The sequence below is a fragment of the Dromiciops gliroides genome, chromosome 3 (genome assembly GCF_019393635.1).
Source record: "Dromiciops gliroides isolate mDroGli1 chromosome 3, mDroGli1.pri, whole genome shotgun sequence".
NCBI classification, from domain to species: domain Eukaryota; kingdom Metazoa; phylum Chordata; class Mammalia; order Microbiotheria; family Microbiotheriidae; genus Dromiciops; species Dromiciops gliroides.
Window position 1 is genome coordinate 652,191,768 of NC_057863.1, and position 20,451 is coordinate 652,212,218.

The window sequence follows — 20,451 nt, forward strand, 5'->3', positions numbered from 1 at the left end:
CCCGGGACCTGTCTCCCCCTTCCTGAGCAGACAGAGCCCGAGCCTGAGCCATCTGCCCTAGACTGCTCCCGCCCTCAGATCAGGTGAGGCCCAGAAAGCAGAGGGGAAGAGCATAGGGAAAGGGGGGAGAAGGCACCAAGGAAGTCCAGTGGAGGGGGGACTCCAGGCCCTGAGCCAAAGAACAGAGCACAGACAGTTCTGAGAAGGCTGGTTTAATTCTTGGAGGGATTCCTGGAGAAGAGGAGCTGGAAACTCTGTTGGGCAACAGAGAAAAGACATGTCTTGAAGGAGAAGAGGGAGAGGTGGAGGGTATCCACTTTCCTGGCAGACTTAGAAGGAATGAGGCCTTCAGGGGCAGTCTGGCTCAGTGGAGAAAGGCTCTAATATGGGGCCTCAAACTTGGCTTGGTCAGGTCCTTTCTACCTCTGGGCCTCAGTTTCCTCCTCTGTTGAAAGAGGAGCTTTGGAGTGGATGATTTTCAAGGGCTGTTCCAGCTCTGATGTTCTGTGATTTCAATAGCAATGAAGTCTCTGGAACTCCAAAAAGGTGGCTTAAGACTAAGGCGGGAAGGGGATGACCTGAGTGATGGACAAGATGGTGGGAGGGATGGGAGGGCACATGAGGAGGGGAGAAGAGGAAGGGTCCATTCCTCTTCCCTCCAGTCCCCAGCATCCCATTTCTCATTCCTTACCCAGAGACAAGGTCAAGGGCCTCATCCAGGGCCCTGACCCACCATGCATCGGCTCCTTACCTTTTTCTGCCTCCTGACAGTCACAGGTGAGAAAGGTCCTGGATTGTGTTTGTGGCTGAGTCAGTGACATTGAACCACACCCTCCTATATGTGCAAGTGTGACTGTGTCTGTGTGTCTATGGCTGTAGCTGTCACTATAGGTCCAGTTCCATGACTGAGTTAGTTATTGAGTCCATAATTAGGGCATAGCTGCAGTTATGAAGATGTTTGCGACCTCGTATGTCCAAGTGTGTGGCTGTGTCTTTGTCTGTGACCTTACATGTTTTTTTTTTGTTTGTTTTTCTGGGGGTTTTTGTGTTTTTTTTTTTTTGTGAGGCAGTTGGGGTTAAGTGACTTGCCCAGGGTCAACCAGCTAGTAAGTGTTAAGTATCTGAGGCCGGATTTGAACTCAGGTCCTCCTGACTCCAGGACTAGTGCTCTCTCCACTGTGCCATCTAGCTGCCCCTGACCTTACATGTTTATAGGATCAGGGAGAGGGAAGGATGATAGACAGACAAATATAGACAGATAGATAGACAGACAGATAGATGATAGATAAATGATGGATGGAGGGATGGGTTGATGATAGAGATAAATGATAGATTCGGAGAGATGGATGGATAGACAGATGAATAGATGATAGAGGAAGATTTGGAAAGATGGATGGAGAGATAGACAAGTAGATGTATAGGTAGGTAGACCAGTGATAGAGATAGATTAAGAGAGATGGATGGATAGAGGGTTAGATGTGTATGTAGGTAGATAGATGAGATATGGATTTGGAGAGATGGATGGATGGAAGGAGGGGGGAGAGATAGACAGACAGACATATATATATATGTCTGTCTGTCTCATATCTATATATCTATATATCTATATATCTATATCTATATCTATATCTATATCTATATCTATATCTATATATATATATATATATAGAGAGAGAGAGAGAGAGAGAGAGAGAGGTAATTTATTAAATACCTACTCCATGTCAGGCACCGTGGATACAAAGAAAAGTAACACCAATCTGTGTCCTACAAGAGCTTATATTCTAGCTGGGGAAGGCCACACATAAAGGAGAGTTGGGAAGGGTAGGGGGAGTGTGGTAGAGGCCTGGGCTCTTGAAAAAAAAGATCCCTGTCAGAGGGACCCGGGGATGGAATCCAAGCTTCCTGTGGGGGAGGGGAGGTGGGGATGATGATGATATGAGCAGAGAAGGGAGAGCCTAGAGCTGTCCAGGAAGCAATAAGACCTCATAAATTGAGTACTCCAAGAGACCCCAGAACCCATCTAACCCAACCTCCTCATGTTTTAGAAGAGGAAAGGAAAGACCAGAGTTGCTGTGATTTGCCCAAGGTCACACAGGTGGTAAGAGGCAGAACTAGGAGTTAAAGTCAGGTTCTCTGAGTCCAGTTCCAACCATCTTCCCACTGTTCCACCCTGCTTCTGAAGTGTTCCTACCCAACACTGAGAATGTGTATACATGTCCGATTTCAGCATAAATACGTTGGTGGTCTGGTTTCTCTGAACTCGTGTGTCTGTATTTGTGATCTCATATGTTGCCTTCAGCAACTCTGCTTATGTATCCTGGCCTCTGTGTTTCTACTTGTTGCTCATGCCTGTGGTATGTGTAAATAGGTCATCTAGACTACATTTGAAGACCTCCAGTGACAGGCAGCTCACCACTCTGGAAGGCAGTTTGCTCCATTGTTGAATGTCTTTGATTGATAGGAAGGTTTCTGCCTCTCCCCCTCCCCCTCCATTTCACCCCATCTGGGGCAAAGCAAAACCAACATAACCCCTCTACTAAGGGAGTCCCTTAAGACACTTGAAGACAATGCCCAACACTCTGTGCCTCCCCCCGCCCACACACTCTTATTCTCTCACTTCCCACCTTCTTTTCTTTGGCCATGTTAGCCCCAGCCCCTTGTATGACTTCATTTGCAATTTTCTTACAAACTAGGTCATCTTTGAAATAGGAGGGTTGGAAATGGTCTTTACAATTCAGGCACTCTATGCCCTAAAGTTCCTCCCAGTGCTGAGACAGAGGATCGCTCCTATTCTTGGTAGATTCTCTGGCCCAGAGTGACCTTAAGACGAGACACGTTGGAAGCTGCCTCCTTTCCCATCCACCTATATTGCTCTATGTTGAGAGGCCGTGTAGTGCCTGGGGCCAGGAAATGCGAAAACTTGAATCTCACTTCTAACACCGACTGGAGGTGCCACCATGAGCAAATCAGTGGACCCCTCTGGGCCTTACAGGTGACTCTAAACGACTGAGTTATGAGCTCAGCCATTCCTATGTATGCATACACACGTTTCATATCTATAGTCTTCCATCTCTATATAAACATAGATACACACATACATGTTTCATGTCCATAGCCTTTCACACACACATATACATGTGTTTCTTTTCTATAGCCTTTTCTATATATTTTCTGTAGGCGTGTGACATTAGGTTCTATGATGCCATTGTCCAGGGAGCAGAGTCCTGGATTTTGAGTCAGGAGGCTTCTTTTCTAGCGTTGGCTCTCTGTTCTACCTGTATGATCTTGGGCAAGTTTCATTTTCCTCTCTTGGCCTCAGTTTCCACCTTCGTCAAAATGGATTGAACTAGCCGGTATCCAGGGTTTCTCCCACTTATCACATCTTATGTTCTACCTTCTGTGTGTGACCTTCCCTATCTCTGACATTTCATATTCTAAAGACTGACCCAGGTCTAACATTCTAGGATCCCTCTCACCTCTGATATTCTATGTTCTAAGGCCCCTCCTAACTCTGACATTCCATGTTCTAAGGTCCTCCCACTGTTGATTTTCCATGTTCCAAAGCCCCTCCCAGTTCTGTTCTAAGGTGTCTCCCAGCTCTCATATTCTGTACTAGGGTCTTTCTCAGTTTTGACATCCTACATCCCTTCCAACTTTGAAAGGTCCTTCCTTTGGAAGTTCTTCCTTCCAGCTCTAATATCTTGTAGATTAGGTTCTTTTCTTCTTCTTCTTCTTCTTCTTCTTCTTCTTCTTCTTCTTCTTCTTCTTCTTCTTCTTCTTCTTCTTCTTCTTCTTCTTCTTCTTCTTCTTCTTCTCCCATTAAGTTTTATTTTCCCAAATTATGTGTAAATAAAATTTTTGATATCAATTTTTTTAAAACTTTATGTTCCAAATTCTCTTTCTCCCTCCTCCCCCCACAGAACTCAAGCAATTCAATATAAGCTGTACATGAGCAGTCATGTAAAACATTTCCACATTAGCCAGGTTGTGAAAGAAAACAGACAAAAGCAAAACTTCAGATAAAAGAACTAACAAACAAACAAAAACAAGTATGCTTTAATCTGTATTCAGATACCATCAGTTCTCTCTCTGTAGAAGGACTGCATTTTTCATAGGACCTTCAGAATTGTCTTGGACCATTGCATTGCTGAAAATAAGCAAGTCATTCACAGCAGATCATCTTAGAGTATTGCTGTTATTTTGTATACAGTACATTTCATGTTGCATCAGCTCAAGTAGGTCTTTCCAGGTTTTTCTGATAGCATCCTGCTCATCATTTTTTAAATTGTAAACTACATTTATATAGTACTTTAAAGAAAGATTTCCTTAGATTATGTTCTATGATGTCTTTCAGTTCTAACATGAATGTGTGAGCATTCATTTCCTTTTCATTTACATACATGTTCATGCATGTGACATATGTGGGTCTGTGTTGAAGTATTGCCTGGCCCTTTCATTGTATTGATATTATTATCCCATGATAACACCCTAGCTGGGAAAAGATGATAGAGGGAATCAAGTCCAGCCCCTTCATTTGACAGATGGGGAAACTGAGGTGACAGGACTTCATGGCTGAGCCCTTTCCACATTAACATACTGTTTGCTTTTTCATGACAATTGCCTTGGCTTTGGGTAGTCCTGGCCTCCAGTGACACTTCCTGTGTGTCTTGGAGTATATATACCTCATCTATGCTTGTATAAGGTCACAGTTACGTATGAGCTTGTGTATGCCACAGCCATAACATGCTTGCTCTGCATGTGCAGGCTCATGGGGGTTTGTACAAGACCCTAAGCATTCTATAGATTAAATCCCACTTCTGACACCTACTGGCTGTCATCCCTGTCTCTTTGCACAAGGACCCTCCCCAATTAAGGCTCTTTCCTTTTCTTCCCTTTTCTCCCCACTAATTGCTGGTCCCAGTATTGGAGGGCAGAGGGAGTAGATGCAGGATGGGAATCATCTGGCTCTGTAGGATGGGATATAAAGGTATTAGTCTGGAAATCTGGCCATAGCTTCATTATAAAATGAGGGGATGGACTTTGGGGAGGAAGCAGTGATTTTAGATCCCTCATCTTGGGTCTCTAGAAAACAAAGGACAGAGAGGCAGCAGAAATTGCATAGAGAGCTGTTAGGAAGTAGAGGGCTGTTCTCTTTAAAAATTTGGGTGCCTTTTAAAAAGAAATATGATGGCAAGACCTCTGGGAAATTCTTGGGGGAGATGCTGGAAACGATGCTTTAGGTGCCAGGCCCTGGGATGTCCAGGAGCCACAGCCCTCAGACTACCATGTTTTGCCCGTGTGTGCGCCTGCTCTGTGGCCGGGGGTGTGTTGCTGTCCTCACTAACCTCAAACCTTCCCTCCTCAAGCGTCACAGGGCACTGACAAGGTCCTAGGTGGGGAGGAGTGTCCCCCCCACTCCCAGCCATGGCAGGTGGCACTCTTCGAAGGGAGTCGCTTCAACTGTGGGGCTTCCCTCATCTCCAACCAATGGCTGCTTACCGCTGCCCACTGCAACACGAGGTATGGATATGGGTGTCTGGCCTCCAGTGGCTGGGGAGGGGCAGACACCAGGGAATCTGGAGGTTTGGGTCCCTGAGCGGGTAGGGACTTGGCGCCAGGGTAACTGGGTTCACATGCTAGTCTGATCTGCCACTAATTGGCTGCGTGACTATGGGCAAATAAATAGGTGATCTGGGCCTCAGCTTTCCACAACTGTAAAATGGCATGCTTGGACTATATGCTATTGAAGGTTCTTCCCTCTCTGATCCTGTATGACTTGTCTATGGCATGGACGCCTGAGTCCCGGAGACCCGGGGCACACAGACTCATGGATAGAACTAGGTGGAGTTGATTGTGGAGCAGAGTTTGGGGGGATTAAGATGCTATGGTTTCTAAAAAGAAGGGCAGTATTCAAGACGTGTAGGTTCCCGAAGTGGAATGAGTTGGTGAAAGGAGATCAAGATGGCCGACACCCTGAGGGGGAGGTGGGAATAAAGACTCTGGGGTCCCTTGCCAGGGGGGAGGATGAGGATGCCTGGGTCCTGAAGGGGGGAGGTGGGAATACGGGTTCCGGGGTCCCTTAGGGGGCCAGGGCTGTGGCTAGCGGATGAGGACGTCTGGGGTCCTGAAGGAAAAATGGGGATCTGTACTCGTTGGGCCCTGAGTGGGCCGGCCCCGAGGCCCAGGGCACGGCCCCAAATCGGTCGCCTGACTTGTCCCGCAGCAGGATGCGGGTCCGGCTCGGGGAGCACAACCTCCGTGTATGGGACGGAGTGGAGCAGCTGCGGGGAGTGGTCAGTGCTTTCCCCCACCCTCGCTACGAGAGTCGCGGCCACCACGATGACATCATGCTCCTCCGCCTGACCCGACCGGTCAGCCTCTCAGCCTGCGTCCGGCCCGTGGCCCTGCCCACCCGCTGCCCCCGGCCGGGGGATCAGTGCGTGGTCTCGGGCTGGGGGCTGGTGGCCGAATCCAAGGAAGGGAGCCGAAGTCTCCTGGGTGACCGAGGTGCGTAGGGAGGAGGAGGGCTCGGGAGGTTCACTACGCTGCAGGAGAGCAGGAGCGAGCAAGAAAATTGGCTCCCCAAGGGGCAGAGGGCCTGGGGGATGAGGGGAGAGGAGGGAGGGACATAGAAGACTGGGGAAGAGACTCCCAGCTGTGGAAAGGCTCACCCTGAGTCACCCATGTCCAGTGTGGTTTGGCGACTGGGAGTACAGGTATTTGCAAAGGAGAGGACCTTGCCTGGGACAGTTGGGGGACTGAGTCCCCTGAAGACATAAACCATAGACCAGGATTTCTGAGTCCCTGAAGGTAGAGTGAGCTATGGCCTTTAACCTTTAGGTCTCAGGGAAGGGGCTTTAGCCCAGGGTGTCTAGGAGCCGTGGGGGCCTGAAGTGCTTTATATCTTAAAGGATGGGGGTAATGTTCTCTTCGTGCCTGGTTGGAAGCGTAGTCCTGGAGAAATGGCAGAGGGTGTCCCAATTTAGAAGTAGGAACTAGGGTCTAAAGTTTGGGTTTCTTCCTAGCTCCTGTGCCCACCGTGAAGCTCCCAGACACTCTCCACTGTGCTAACATCAGCATCATATCAACTGCTTCCTGCAACAAGGACTACCTTGGGAAGGTGACAGACACCATGGTGTGTGCAGGTGTCGAAGGAGGAGGCACTGACTCATGTGAGGTCTGAGCTTTGGAGCACCTGCTCATCCGGGGAGATACCAGGGTGTTGGACATTGAGAGTGGTTGGTGCTTGGGGATGACATGAGGATGAGGTTTAGGAACAGTAATAAGGATGGGTTTGGGCTTAAGGATGGGAGTGGGAATGGGAATGAGGCTAGGGTAGGGATAGAGAATGGAGATGGGGATGGAGCTGGGTTATTGGATAGGGGTCAGCCGGAGGTTGGGGTAAGGAGGTAGAGGGAGGATGCTTGGGATACCAGTTCACTTTTGGCTGCCTTTTCTTTCCACAGGGTGACTCAGGAGGCCCCCTGGTCTGTGGGGGAACTCTGCAGGGTATTGTCTCATGGGGTGACGTCCCCTGTGACACCACCACCAAGCCAGGGGTCTATACCAAAGTATGCAAATACTTGGGGTGGATTCGGGATGTAATGAAGAAGCACTGAGTCGATAGGATCTCTGCTCATTGGCAGCTCCTCCTGACATCTTCTTGTCTCTGGCAAAACAGAGACCTGACCCCTTTAACCTGCAGCCCAAAGAACTGGAGACCGACTGAGAAAAATGCCATTACTATAACAACCTGGAGCTGTCCCCTGAGATTCTGTCCAAAGTAACCATGTAATCAAGACTATAATTTGAACTTGTCTGCTTGGCATTTTTGTGTCTTCACGTCAAGTCAACAAGTAACAAGTACTGTGCTCTGATTGAGTGAGGTGTGACCAGAGTGAACAGATATAGTAGAAAGCTAAGTGGCACAGTGGGTAGCATGCTGGATCTAAAGTCAGGAAGACTTGAGTTCAAATCCAATCTCAGAGACTTAAGTAGCTTTGTGACACTGGACAAATCACTTAATTTCTGTCTACCTCAGTTTCTTCATTTGTAAAATGGGGATAAGAATAGCACTCCCTCCCAGAGTTGTTGTGAAGACCAAATGAGATAAAATTTGCAAAGCACTTTGCTAAAGTGCTATACAAATGCTAGATATTATTATTTGTGTTGAGGTCTTAAAGCAAAAGCATCCTCCTGCTTCTCATTATTTTATTTGTCTCCATTTCTTCAGGGCTAACAACAAAAGAAAGCTAGCAAATGTCCAAAATAGGATTTGAACCCAGGTCCTCAGACAACAATGCTAGCACTTTTTCTACTGTTGTCTGTTTTCGTTTAAGTTTAAACCTAGAAAGGAGAAAGTTTCATCTTCAATCTCTCCCCCTACCTCATCTCTCTCCCTTCTTCCCCCCATACTCCAGTTCCCCTTATTTTCCTTTAATTTCTTCTCTCTACATCAAATTCACCTGTCTTCTATCTTGTTCTCTATTGCATTGAGCTGAGCACAGTGAAAAGCGATGGAGATATAAAGATTATATAATACATTCCCCCTGGCCTCAGGGAGCTCACTATCTAGAATGTGGTAAGATGTCATCCTTTCCTATTCAGCTCTCTTCTGTCTTTCACCTCCATTCACAGGTAGCAGTATGGTATAGCAAGAAGAACACTGGATTTAGAGTCAGAAGGCTTGGTTTTGATCAAAGGCTGTATGACATAGGTCAAAGTCATTTCACTTTTCTTGGCCCTTTCAGTAAAACGGGGGGAGGATTGGATAGAACATCTGGTCTCTTTGTTTTCTTCCAGTTCCCAATCCCATGACTGTCATTATTTTCCCATATTCAAAACATACATGTAACAGGCACAGCTAAAACAAAACATAACAAACAAACAAAAAAGCCCAATTCTTGGATGCCTAGGCTCAAAAATGCAAAGTCATTGGAGAAAAGCAAGAACTCTATTTTCCATAAAGCCATTTTCCATAGCTATGGATTTGATGTCTCCAATGAAGGGGCAGGTTCTGGGCTCAGACATCCTGGGAAATGTAGTCCTTTTCTATCTCACCATTGCCTATTATAGTTAAATTCATACACAATCCCACCCCCAACACACAAATAAATACTTCTCTTTCTCATTTCCCCTACATTACAAAATTCCAATTCTATATGCTTCTGTTTCCAATGTAATAACAAAATACAGAATTACACCTTTCTTATAACAGTCTTGTGACTTAAAGGATGGTATCCTCCTCATTGTATACATGAGTCAACAGAGGATGTGGGAGGGGTGATTTCCTTAAAGGTTACATAGTCAGTAGATGTCTGACATGGGATTCAAACCCAGGTTTCTGGGCTCTAAGATCATTAGTCTTTTTGGTATGCCATTCTGTTTCTCTGTGTTTCTGTTCACCTCCATTCCACTACTCTCTCCTCTCTTCTCATTATTAATTTCTGTTCTTTCATTAGCCAACCAGCCAGCAAACAAGCATTTATTAGGCAATCACTCTACCAGACACTGTCCCAAGTGAGCCCCAAAGACCCCCAGTTCCCCCATTCCCCTTCATTTCTCCATCCAATTCTATTTCTTCCTTCCCCTCTATTCCTCTTCCAGTTTTCTCATTTATTCCCATCACTGATTTGTCTTTAATTCTCTGATTCACCTCAATTCCCCTTTATTCACCTCTATCTCATTCAATAAGCATTTACTTAGTGTTGGGCTCTCTGTTAAGTGATGGGGATGTGAAATTAAAACCAGAATGATTCCTGCCCTCAAAGAGCTTCCATTCTACTGAGGGGAAATCAGTGTATTTGTATGTATGTATGTATGTATGTATGTATGTACATATGTATGATAGGTAGATAGATGATAGGTAGGTAGGTAGATTAGATAGACAGACAGACAGACAGATACATAGGTAGGTAGATAGACAGACAGACAGATAGATATAGATAATAGCTAATATGTACATAGCATCTACTATGGGCCAGGCATTGTGCTAAGGGCTTTACAATTATTATCTCATTTTATTCTCACAGCAACCCTGGGAGGGAGGGACTATTATAATCCCAGTTTTACAGATCAGGAAATTGAAACAAACAGGGTTCAGTGACTTGCCCAGAGATACTCAATAAGTCTCTGAGGTGAGATTTGAACTCAGGTCTACCTGATTCCAGGCCCAGTGATCTATCCACTGAGCCAACTGGCTGCCCCATATCAATAAATACAAATAATAGCAAAATAAATACAAAGTAATTCAATGTGTGTGTGTGTGGGGAGGCCTCTTGGAGGAGGTGGGTCTTGAATTGAGCCTTGAAGGAAACTATGGGTTTCAAAAGGCAGAGGTGAGAGAAGGAAGTTCATTCGGGTAAGGTGCTGTGAGGTGAATGAATGAATGAAAATTCATTTATTTGAGTTGATACCACTGAACTTTTTTTTGGGGGGGGCAATGAGGGTTAAGTGACTTGCCCAGGGTCACACAGCTAGTAAGTGTCAAGTGTCTGAGGCAGGATTTGAACTCAGGTCCTCCTGAATCCAGGGCCAGTGCTTTATCCACTGCACCACCTAGCTGCCCCCAAAATTCATTTATTAAGCAATGGGTCAGCCACTGTCCGAAGTAGCATTAGGATAGAAATGCAAATAATGAATTGCTAACCTTTATAAAGAACTTAACATATGCCAAGCACTGTGCTAAGAGCTTTTTGCAGATATCATCTCATTTGAGTTTGCAACAATCCTAGGAGGGAGGTACTATTATTATCCCCATTTTACAGATGAAGAAGCAGGCAAACAGGTGAAGTGACTTGCCTAGGGTCACCCAGCCAGTGTCTGAGGTCAAATTTGAACTCAGGTCTTCTCGAATCTAGTCCCAGCACTCTGTCTACTGTCACCTAGATGTCCCACATTTAAAACAGACTACCTTCAGAGTGCTTACATTTGAATGGGGAATCAGTTCATAGAAGAGAGCTAAAAAAAATAGGGAAGGGAGAGAGGTGGTGGCCTGGTTCTGAACAAGATAAGGGCAAAAGTCACCTACTAAAGCCCCAGGTCCCCTGGGCCCCATTCCAGGGAGAGGTGGGGGGTGGCCAGGGTGCAGGAAGCATGACTTTGAAATGGGCAGGGAGGGAATAAGGGCAAGGCAAGTAGGAGAGTCTTGCTGAGCCATAGAAAGCAAGATAGAGAAAATATGTAATTAGCCTGGATTTTGAAGGCTTTAAATACCAGAAAAGGTTTTTAAAAATGGATTTTCCTCACCCCCATTCCCCTTCCTCCTTGCCCTTCCACTGTGATCTACCAACCCCAACCCCATTTCCTTCCATTTCCCTCCATTCCTCCTCTCTCTTCTCTGGATTTTCATTGGGCCAGCAGGGGTTCAGGGGAATGATCAATGCCCGGGGGGACAGACACCTGGCCAGAACATCCATCTGAGAGTCACTTCAGGCTTCCCAGGGTGCTTGGTGCCGGATCCAAAAACAATCTTTCCACCAACCAATGGGGACACTGGGAAGGGGGAGAAGGGAGGAAACTGAAATGGAAGCACCGAACCATGAATGGTCTATCCTAGCTCCCAAGTCCCAGCATGTGGCCCTCAGCCCTTCCCCTAACCCTGTTTCTAGCCCATCACAGGTGAGATAAAAGGGAGAGACTGGGAGTCTGGCCTATGCTTGGGGCAGGGAAAGAGATGGACCCCCTCCTACCTATTGTCTAGGCCCCTTCCCCAGTCCCCTCCCTGGACCCCCTTTATCTCCCCCCAGAGTCCCTCAGCTCTCCTCTTTGTCCCCTTTAAATCAAGGTCCCTGTAATTTCAGATCTTGCGTGGTTCTGATTGTCCTGTAGACTCACACCCATGGCAGGCCACCTTGTATGAATCTAGTAACTTCACATGTGGAGATATTCTCATCCCCCCCAAGTTGGTGCTCCCTGCTGTCCACTGGAAGACCAAGGAAATTCAAAAGCTTTTCCCTCTGTCCTAACTCCATGGCTCTTTTCCTGTGTTTCTCTGTCATGGAAGTCCCTGTCATCTCTCTTTAGTGGTCTCTATCCTCCTCTGAGGTCTTTGCTGATCTGCCATCTGTGGCTGATTCTTTGTCATTCTCCTTTCGCTTGCCTCAGTTCTCTGTCTCACTGTGGTCCCTATGTCTCAGTTGTTGCCCCATGTCATATACTCATTAATCTCTGCTCTTTGGGTGACTTTCTGTGGTACTCCCAGATGCCACATGGTGAACTGGGGAGGCAGGGAATCTGTCAGCTCTGAACCTGGGGCCTAGGTGGTCAAAGAGAGACAGAGAAGGCTTCTGGGACCTTGGGCGCCCTGGCCAGCTAGCAGTGATCTCCCAGGTTGTGTGGGAGAAGGGAAAGAAGAATGGATGGGGAGAGGTGAGGAGGCAGCCTCAGGGAAAGATTTCCTGGCTGGCTGGATCCCTGGGATTCAGGGAGCTTTCTCCCCAAACTTGATCCCATTGTCACACTTCATTTCTTCACATTGCTTTTCCTCTTTGCTTCTTTCTCTGTCCTGATTCCCTGCTGTCATTTCCCCTATTTTTACCTCTCTTGTCCCCTCCATTCTCTGTTCCTCATCTTTTTTCTTTCCCTGCTCTGTCCATCTCTCCTCTTATTTTCTCATTCCTCTGTATCTTTTTCTCTCTTCTTTTTTGGGTTTCCTCTCAATTCCTTTCTCTTGTTCTTTTCCCTTTCTATTCTTCTCACCCTACTTCCATTTTCCCTGGACCTCCCTCCTGCCTTTTCCCCATTCCATTCCCTTCCCTGTCCCTCTCCTGTTGTCCTTCCACTTTTCATTTTTTTTTCTTAACTCCTGTACCATCCTTTCCTCTCCTATTTTCCTGTTCCTTTCTCTGTTTCTCACCTCCTCCTCCTCCTCCTTTTCTCTCTCTCCTCCCTTTCCTTTTCTTCCTCTTTTCCTTCCTCCTGAAGGAACAGTTAATGGGGAATCATGACTCTTGTCATTCAGATGGGGGCAGGATCAGAGAGACTGGGGTGCTTGGATTGGTAGGGGAAGCAGGGAATGGGTACTGGGCACTTGGGTCTCTAGTGTGGGGCTGGGGAAGCCCCAATTCAAAAAGGGTAGGGACTTGGAGGCTGAATAGATGAATTCCTTTACAAAGTAAGAATATTAAGGGTCCAGGTGCCTGAGTCCCAGAACTAAGGGAGCTAAGGGATTGTCTTCAGTATAGTCCTAGACCTTACCTCTCCCTCTCCCTCCAGAAATCTTCCCCACTAAGCTGAATCGTATGGATTCGGAAATCCTCCCCAACTAAATCTGTGCTGAAGCTCCCCACTCTCCCCAAGAATGGGACCCAATGCATGTTGCATGTGGGAACCTAGCTGGGATCAAGGATATATGTCCAGTAAGTCTTCTCTGAGGCTGGGGACACTTGGGAGGTTGCAATGGGTTGAGTATCCCAGGGCACGATGATGAGGTGACTTGAAGGATCATTGTAGAGTGTCAGGACATGAGATCCATCCCCACTTCTACTACTTATAACCACAGGCAACTCTTTTCTCCTCTTTGAGACCCAGATTGCTTATGGGTAAAACGAGTGGGCTACCGTTCTGCTCTGACATTCTATGGAGTCCAACACTCACTCCAGGGACCCCTTCTCTCCCCCAAACCCATTAACTCCTAGTCCTGCACAATTTGCAGCCCTCCAAACAATCTGCCTCCTTCCTCCACCCCAGCAAATAAAGTCATAAAAAAGTCAGATATGGAAGGGCATTTAGAAATCACTTAATTCCCATCCTGCATTTTATACAAGATAAAACTGAGAGCTAGAGAGAAAGTACTTGGCCCTCTATGACTCATATCCTGCCTGGTTGGAGATAGAGGGATGGCGGGGGGAGAGAGAGACTGCCCCCCTGTCACTGCCACCCTAGTAACTGGGGTGGTGGAGTCATGACTGCAGAATCAGGATCTTATAGCTCACCTCCACTGGTACCTCAATGTGTGATGTTCTCTGCATCACTTGGTACCTCAGCTCCCTCCTTTGTAATGTGGGGCGTTGGAGCAGATCATTTCTAAGGTTCCATGGGCTGAGGGATGAAATAAATGGCCTTTTCCTGGGTTGGGTTAGAAGTAGACCTGAAGAGCCAGAGATTCAGGCATCTATTCTTCCCTGGCTTTGAGGGGCCCCGTCCAAAAGCAAAGAGGCTATGGCAGTCCAAGGCTGGATAGACCAGTATCTCCTAGGCTAAGTTGAGAGGTTCACCCTCAGCCCCTTCCCAGGATGCCTCTCCCCCCCCCAATGAGCCTTTTCATGGCTCTCTCCTAGACTGACAGCCAAATGGGAGGGGGAAGGACAGGGGACCCCCATCGAGGTATTGAGAGTCTTCAAACATCCCAGTACCAGATGCTTCCCAGAGGACAGAGCACTGTTCTTTTGGGGAGATCTCTCCCCATCAGATTGGACCATAGAGACAATGTCTTCTCCCCAATTGGGCAGATCTGGCCAATTGTCCTGCAGAACCAGAATTTGGTGAGGGCAAAGAGCAGTTGGGCTGGAGGGGAAAACTTCCTGTTCAGTCTGGGCTCTCTCCTCTCTCTGGGGTGACACACATTGGGGTGACACATACTAGGTGGCCTCCTAGTATGTAATGGTGTCTTCCAAGGCATCATATGTTGGGGTAATATTCCCTGTGGGATACCTAGCATCTTTACCCAGATGGTGAAATACTTAATTTGGATCTAGAAGACAATGAAGAACAACTGAGTCTCCCCTTCAGACCTCTCCTCACCCCTCACTGTCAGGCCCTGCTTCCTATAAACTTAGAAAAGATGTACTTCTCATGTGTCTTACCTCCATCCTTTATCCTCACCCCAATGCCAAACCCAGTCCCAAGTCCAGACCCTTCCCTTCTCCAGTGCTATAACGGAAACCACACCTGGATATGGAGAATTGGAATCAGGGGACCTGCTTTTGATTCCTGTCTCGACCTCCTTGGCTTTGGACAAGTCATAGAGATTGTAGTTCATGGGCACCAGGAGCTGTCAGAGACCTCAGAAGTTGCAGAGTAACCCCTTCATTTAAAGAGTAAACTGAGGCCTGGGGAAGTTGATTGGTTTGCCCAAAGTCACCCAGGTTGCAAGTAGGAGAGAGAGAGAATTGGAACTTACGTCTTCTGACTCCAGAGCACGTTGCCTCCTTTGTGCCTTTCACGTTAAATAAGCCATATGTATGAATTAGAATTGTATGGCTCTTTCATGGGGACGGGGACACCAGAACTGACAGCGACTCACCAGGGTCTTTCATCCCTCCCCTGTAGGCCTCCATCCTTATGGTCCAGGGACCTCATGTCTTTATTTGGCAAATGACAGATTTGTTTAGAGGATCTCCAGGGTTTCTTCTTAGATCTAAATCTAAGAACCTGTGACATTCCTTTTAAATCCCTAATAACCCAGGCACAGTTGGAGATAGAGACTGAGAGACCGAGGCAGACATAGAAACATCAGTACAGAGGCAGTGATATAGAAGTAGCTATAGGTGATATAGACACTCTGAGGGATGGAAGGAGGGAGAAAGGCAAAGGGAGAGCGAGATCGAGGAGAGGGAGAAAGAAACAGACACAGAAACAGACCGTAAGGCAGGGATGCAGAATTGAATGAGAGACAGAGAGACCATCCTAGATTGGGAGAAACAGAGGAAGGCAAGAAGATGGGAGTGTGAATGATAACATGAGAAATGGGTTATAGAGACACAGAGAAAGACCTACGTGGGGTGAAATAGAGGAGAGAGGCAGAGAGGGAGACCGAGACACACAGAGACAGAGAGACTGAGAGACAGGGAGGGAAACAGGTCTCTGGATAGTAGACAGTGCTAAAAGGGTCCCGAGAGGGCCCACTCCACTCCCTTTTTATACTGAGGCCCAGGAAATTTAAGCGACTGCTCTGCCCAGAAATGGGTCCAGGTATAACGATTTTCCATTGTTTCCACTACTTGCCCTTCCCTCGCCCCCAGCCCAGCCACACGGAGCAGTCACGGAGATGGGCCATCAGACAGGTTTTATTGGGGAGCCGGGCCGTGCCAGTGGAGAGAGGCAGGAGCCAAGCGCGGGGTTCGCTAGGATGTCACGACCTGGGGCGTTAATTGGAAGGTGGTCCTGCGGCGCCCCACCCGGAGGCCTTCCACGCCGTTCTGGGAGTGCGGCGGGGTCCTCTGCTGCGCCGCGATCACCGGGTTGGACTTCAGGATCGTGGCGGGAACGTTGAAGGTATGTCTGGAGTTGATCAGGCAGAGAGTGCCTGGAGCAAGGAGGGTGGATTCACTGCAGGTCTGGCTCACGGGAGAGACGTGAGGGGAGGAGAGAGGAGGCAGGAAGGCCAGGACAGCCAGAAAGGCGGGGCTGGGGCTGGGCGGGGGCCCGGGAGAGACCATTCATCTCCTCCCGCTCCTTTCCCTCTTTTCTGTCTTCTCTCCTTCTCCCCCCCCCCCCCCCGCCCCGCTCCATCTGATCCTATGGTACTCACTCTTCCTGACAATACTCCCCCCCCCCCCCGCTCCTTCTCGATCTCTCCTTTCCCCCTTCACCTGTCCCCCACCTTTCTTCTCCCAACCCTCTTTGTACCCTCTTTCCCATTCTCGTCTCCCTTTTCCCTCTCCTGCATCCACCCCCCCCCCCATCCTTGACTCTATTTTCTTCTCCATCCGCTCTCCCCTCCCTTTGCTTCCTTACCTGAGGAGAACTGCATCGCGGCGCTACTCCAGCACAAATAGTAAGGGGGTACATAGGTGACCTTGATGGGGGAGAGGGTCCAGCATTCGATAGTGAAGAGCAGCAAACTGAGGGAAATCAGGACCCCTGTGCTCCCGTGGGGCCAGAGACACAGAGGCAGAGCTAGATAGAGAGCCTTGAGATACAGAGACACAGAGCTCTCTGAGAGACTCAGTCTTTTCTTACTCTTTTTACGGCACTGGAGAGACAGAGAGAAGCAGAGAGAGACAGACAGACACACAGAGGATACAGAGACAGAGACATAGAAAGAGACACAGAGATAGAGACAGAGAGAGACAGACACACAGAGGACAGACAGAGACAGAGAGACAGAGACATAGAAAGAGACAGAGACAGAGACAGAGAGAGACAGAGACAGACAGACACACAGAGGATAGAGAGACAGAGACATAGAAAGAGATACAGAGAGAGAGAGACAGGGACAGAGAGAGAGACAGAGAAGAGAGAGAACAGAACTGTGTGTTATAAAATACACCAGGACACAAAGATGGAGATAGATACTGGGGCACAGGACAGATGTTAGAAAGGGTCTTTCAGATGGAGAGGGAGACAACAAATACCCTCAGAGACAGATTACAGGGGCACAAGAAGACAGAAAGACTTTAGAAAGACACATGGAGACAGAGAGACCAAGAAAGAGGGCACCCAGAGGACAGGCAGACTCATATAGAACATGAGAGGGACTCTAGGGCGGAGACAGAGACAGACCTAGACACGGGAGGGCTGAGCCAGACTGCCAAGGAGAGAGGGGCACAGGGGAGGCTCAAAGATCCATGTGATAGCCTTGGAATCGCTCCTTCTCTTTCCCTCTTCCAGTTGAGGTCTCCCCAGTCCAAGTGCCATTAAAGTCTGCTCCCTCAAGTGGAATCACCTCTTCCCAACCCTGGCCCAATCCCATCTCCTCCCTTTTCCTGCACCTCAGGTCTGACCCCACGTCCCTCCTACCAGTGGTATAGTTGAGGATACAAAAGACCAAATCACAGCGACTGATTCTTCGGAAGATGGGACGGAAAGAGAAGCCCATGAAGAAGAGGCAGAAGATCTCAGAGGCCAGGGCAAGGATCATAATGCCCATGCCCAGGTGCTTACTCACTGGAGAGAAGAACTGATGTTAGTAGAGCCATTGGTCAGTTTCCTCCCAGCCCCTTCCTCAGGGTTGGGGTGGGCACGGGGATAAGGATGAGATGGCAATGGACTTAGATGGAGGGAAGGGAAGGAATTGTGCAGTGTGACCCTTGTCATTCTCTTCTCTGTCCTCCCAAACTCCAGCCTTCCTCAGGTTCTTATCCATACCTGTGACCTTGCCTAGGTTTGGGCAGATGTGATATTGACAGTTGGTCCAGTAGCCCAGGACTTCACTGTGAATCGACACTTCAATGACAGCCAGTCGTCCATCAGCCAGAGAAAGCAGCAGCAAAAATGCTAAAGCACTAATGCAAAGAGCCCAGGCCCTTAGGATGAATCGACTTTCATTCCAGATGGTGATAGGGATTCGAGACAGAGTTTCTGGAAGAGAACAGGGTATAAAGGAGTTGGTATTTGAAACAATTTCTGGGGAAGAGCAGGGTACAAAGGAGATTTATGTTCATTATATGCAGTCCTGACCCATTCATCCCCAATCCTGTTCCACCTATAAGCTTATCCCCAACCGAATGCCTATTTTTATTCCTATTCCCGTCCCCTTGCCCAAACTCCACTTTCATCTGTCTTCATCCAAGCTTACCCCAATTTCATATCTCTATCCTCTCATTTCATCATCTCCAATCCCACCTCACACCCCACATCATCACTATTCACACTCAACTCTATCCTTATCTCCACTCTCGATTCCAGAAAAAAATAGTACAGATGGGAAATGTATGAAAGGGTCAGAGAAGCCCCTTGAACTGAGCTCTCAGACACCTTCACCACTCCGACACCATTTTTGCCCTGCGTTTTGAGGTGTGCCCTCGTTTATACCATCCCTGGAGACTGTAAGAGAATCCCTTATCCATCATCAGAGATGAATATTTTTCTCCTTTTTATCTAACCTCAACTCAGGTACCACTTCTGGGAAGCCTTCCTTGTATCTCTCTTCCACATGTGTAAAGGGACTTTTCCTTCCTCCTATTTTTCCTTGGCTGTCCTTGGTACTTATATCCCTTTGCCATGTATGAGAGTAATGAGTTTGCTTGTCTACAAGAGGCCCTATTTTGGACTTACCTTTGTGTCACCCCTATCACCTGCATCAAGCATATACTTTGGTTGAATTGAATTGAACTTGGATTCTGAGTATATCATTGGGTTGTCTAGTCTGACCTCATTTTGCAGATGAGAAAATGGAGCTCCAGGAGTAGAAAGTGGCCAGGTTCTCAGAAGCCAGATCCAGCCCACTTTCCACTAGACCACATCGTGAGAGAATTGAGGGGATCAGGACAGCGAATGGCCAATTGGGAGAATCGAGCGAACCCCACTGACTCCATCTGGTGTTCATTTCTGAAGCCAGTTCACTTACTTTTCTATTCAATTATGAGTCTAGTCCAATTTCTGTCCTGGGGTGGGTGGGTGGGGGAACTTTATTCAATTGTGGGAGTTGAAAGAAAAACTTATTGCATTGTTTGAACCTAGCCCTGCATGGCTGGGAAGCTGGACCACCTCCACCTACTGCTTAGAGATCCTTAAATAAGGACTTAGGTTATGCAGACCAGAAATTCAGTCAGATCCCAAGATTGATGTAAGAAGTATTCTCACAGTTGTACATCTCAAGTAATCAACAATATGAATTATGTGAAAATTGGCTCCATACTCATCAATCAGTCACTGCTTCCATGTTCCTTTGATTGTCTATGAAAACTTGATAGGAGGGGAGTAGGACACCTCTTTTTCGGATTTCAGGGAATTACATCTGTTCAGTCTCCCCTCGCAACTTGGAAAGTCCTTAATCTTTCTTCCAATTAGAAATTAAATGATTCAATATTGTATTAGTTCCTTTTAGTTAATTAGCCTTAATTGATTGGTTTTAGTGTATAAAAGTTTGTCTCGGGGCAGCTAGGTGGCACAGTGGATAGAGCACCGGCCCTGGAGTCAGGAGTACCTGAGTTCAAATCCGGCCACGGACACTTAACACTTACTAGCTGTGTGACCTTGGGCAAGTCACTTAACCCCAATTGCCTCACCAAAAAAAAAAAAAGTTTGTCTCCCCATGTATTTAAGATTTAGCCCTAAACTGAGGAAGGGATTCGATCCTAGTTTGCTGGATGTTTGGCATGCACTGCTTAATAAATCGATATTCTTGGAAGATCGAACCTTTGTTTCCTCAGTCATTTCATCTTTCACTTACCACAACTGTCTCTTCAGAAGAGAGTAGATAACTTAAGTCTTAGAGAATGAATGGAGTCTGCTGGGAAGCATTGAGAGTGGTCTGGATAGTGTAAGGATTGTGAAGGAGGACTGGAATACGAGGCTAAGAAGTCTGAATTTGATTCTCTGGGCAATATGGTGCCAGTGAAGGGTTTTGAGCTAGAGCTGATATGCAGAGATAAAATGGAGAAGGCCTGGCTTTGGGAAATGAAGGGGAAGTAGGAATCAAGAAATGATTTCAACTAAACACACATTTTTCAAATCCCTACTTTGTGCAAGTAAGTTATTAGGAGTTGTTGTTTGTCTTTTGTTCTCAAAGAGGACCATGCCATTGGGAGGTAACATCATGACTTGCAGCAAATTGGATTTAAGTGA

At 47.3% G+C, this 20,451-nt stretch overlaps 1 protein-coding gene across 1 annotated transcript; it reads left to right on the forward strand.

The window, feature by feature from the left end:
• Positions 1-734: 734 nt before the first annotated feature.
• LOC122749562 (kallikrein-15-like) lies at positions 735-7,619 on the forward strand. Its single transcript, XM_043995991.1, has 5 exons — positions 735-777; positions 5,367-5,520; positions 6,224-6,507; positions 7,026-7,177; positions 7,467-7,619. Exons 1-5 carry the CDS (start codon positions 735-737, stop codon positions 7,617-7,619), a joined length of 786 nt encoding a protein of 261 aa, XP_043851926.1.
• Positions 7,620-20,451: the final 12,832 nt, after the last annotated feature.

Coding starts and splice junctions, on each gene's coding strand:
- LOC122749562 (XM_043995991.1), top strand. CDS start 735: ATGCATCGGCTCCTTACCTTTTTCTGCCTCCTGACAGTCACAG. Junction 778..5,366: donor CTGCCTCCTGACAGTCACAG/GTGAGAAAGGTC, acceptor TCCCTCCTCAAG/CGTCACAGGGCACTGACAAG. Junction 6,508..7,025: donor AAGTCTCCTGGGTGACCGAG/GTGCGTAGGGAG, acceptor GTTTCTTCCTAG/CTCCTGTGCCCACCGTGAAG.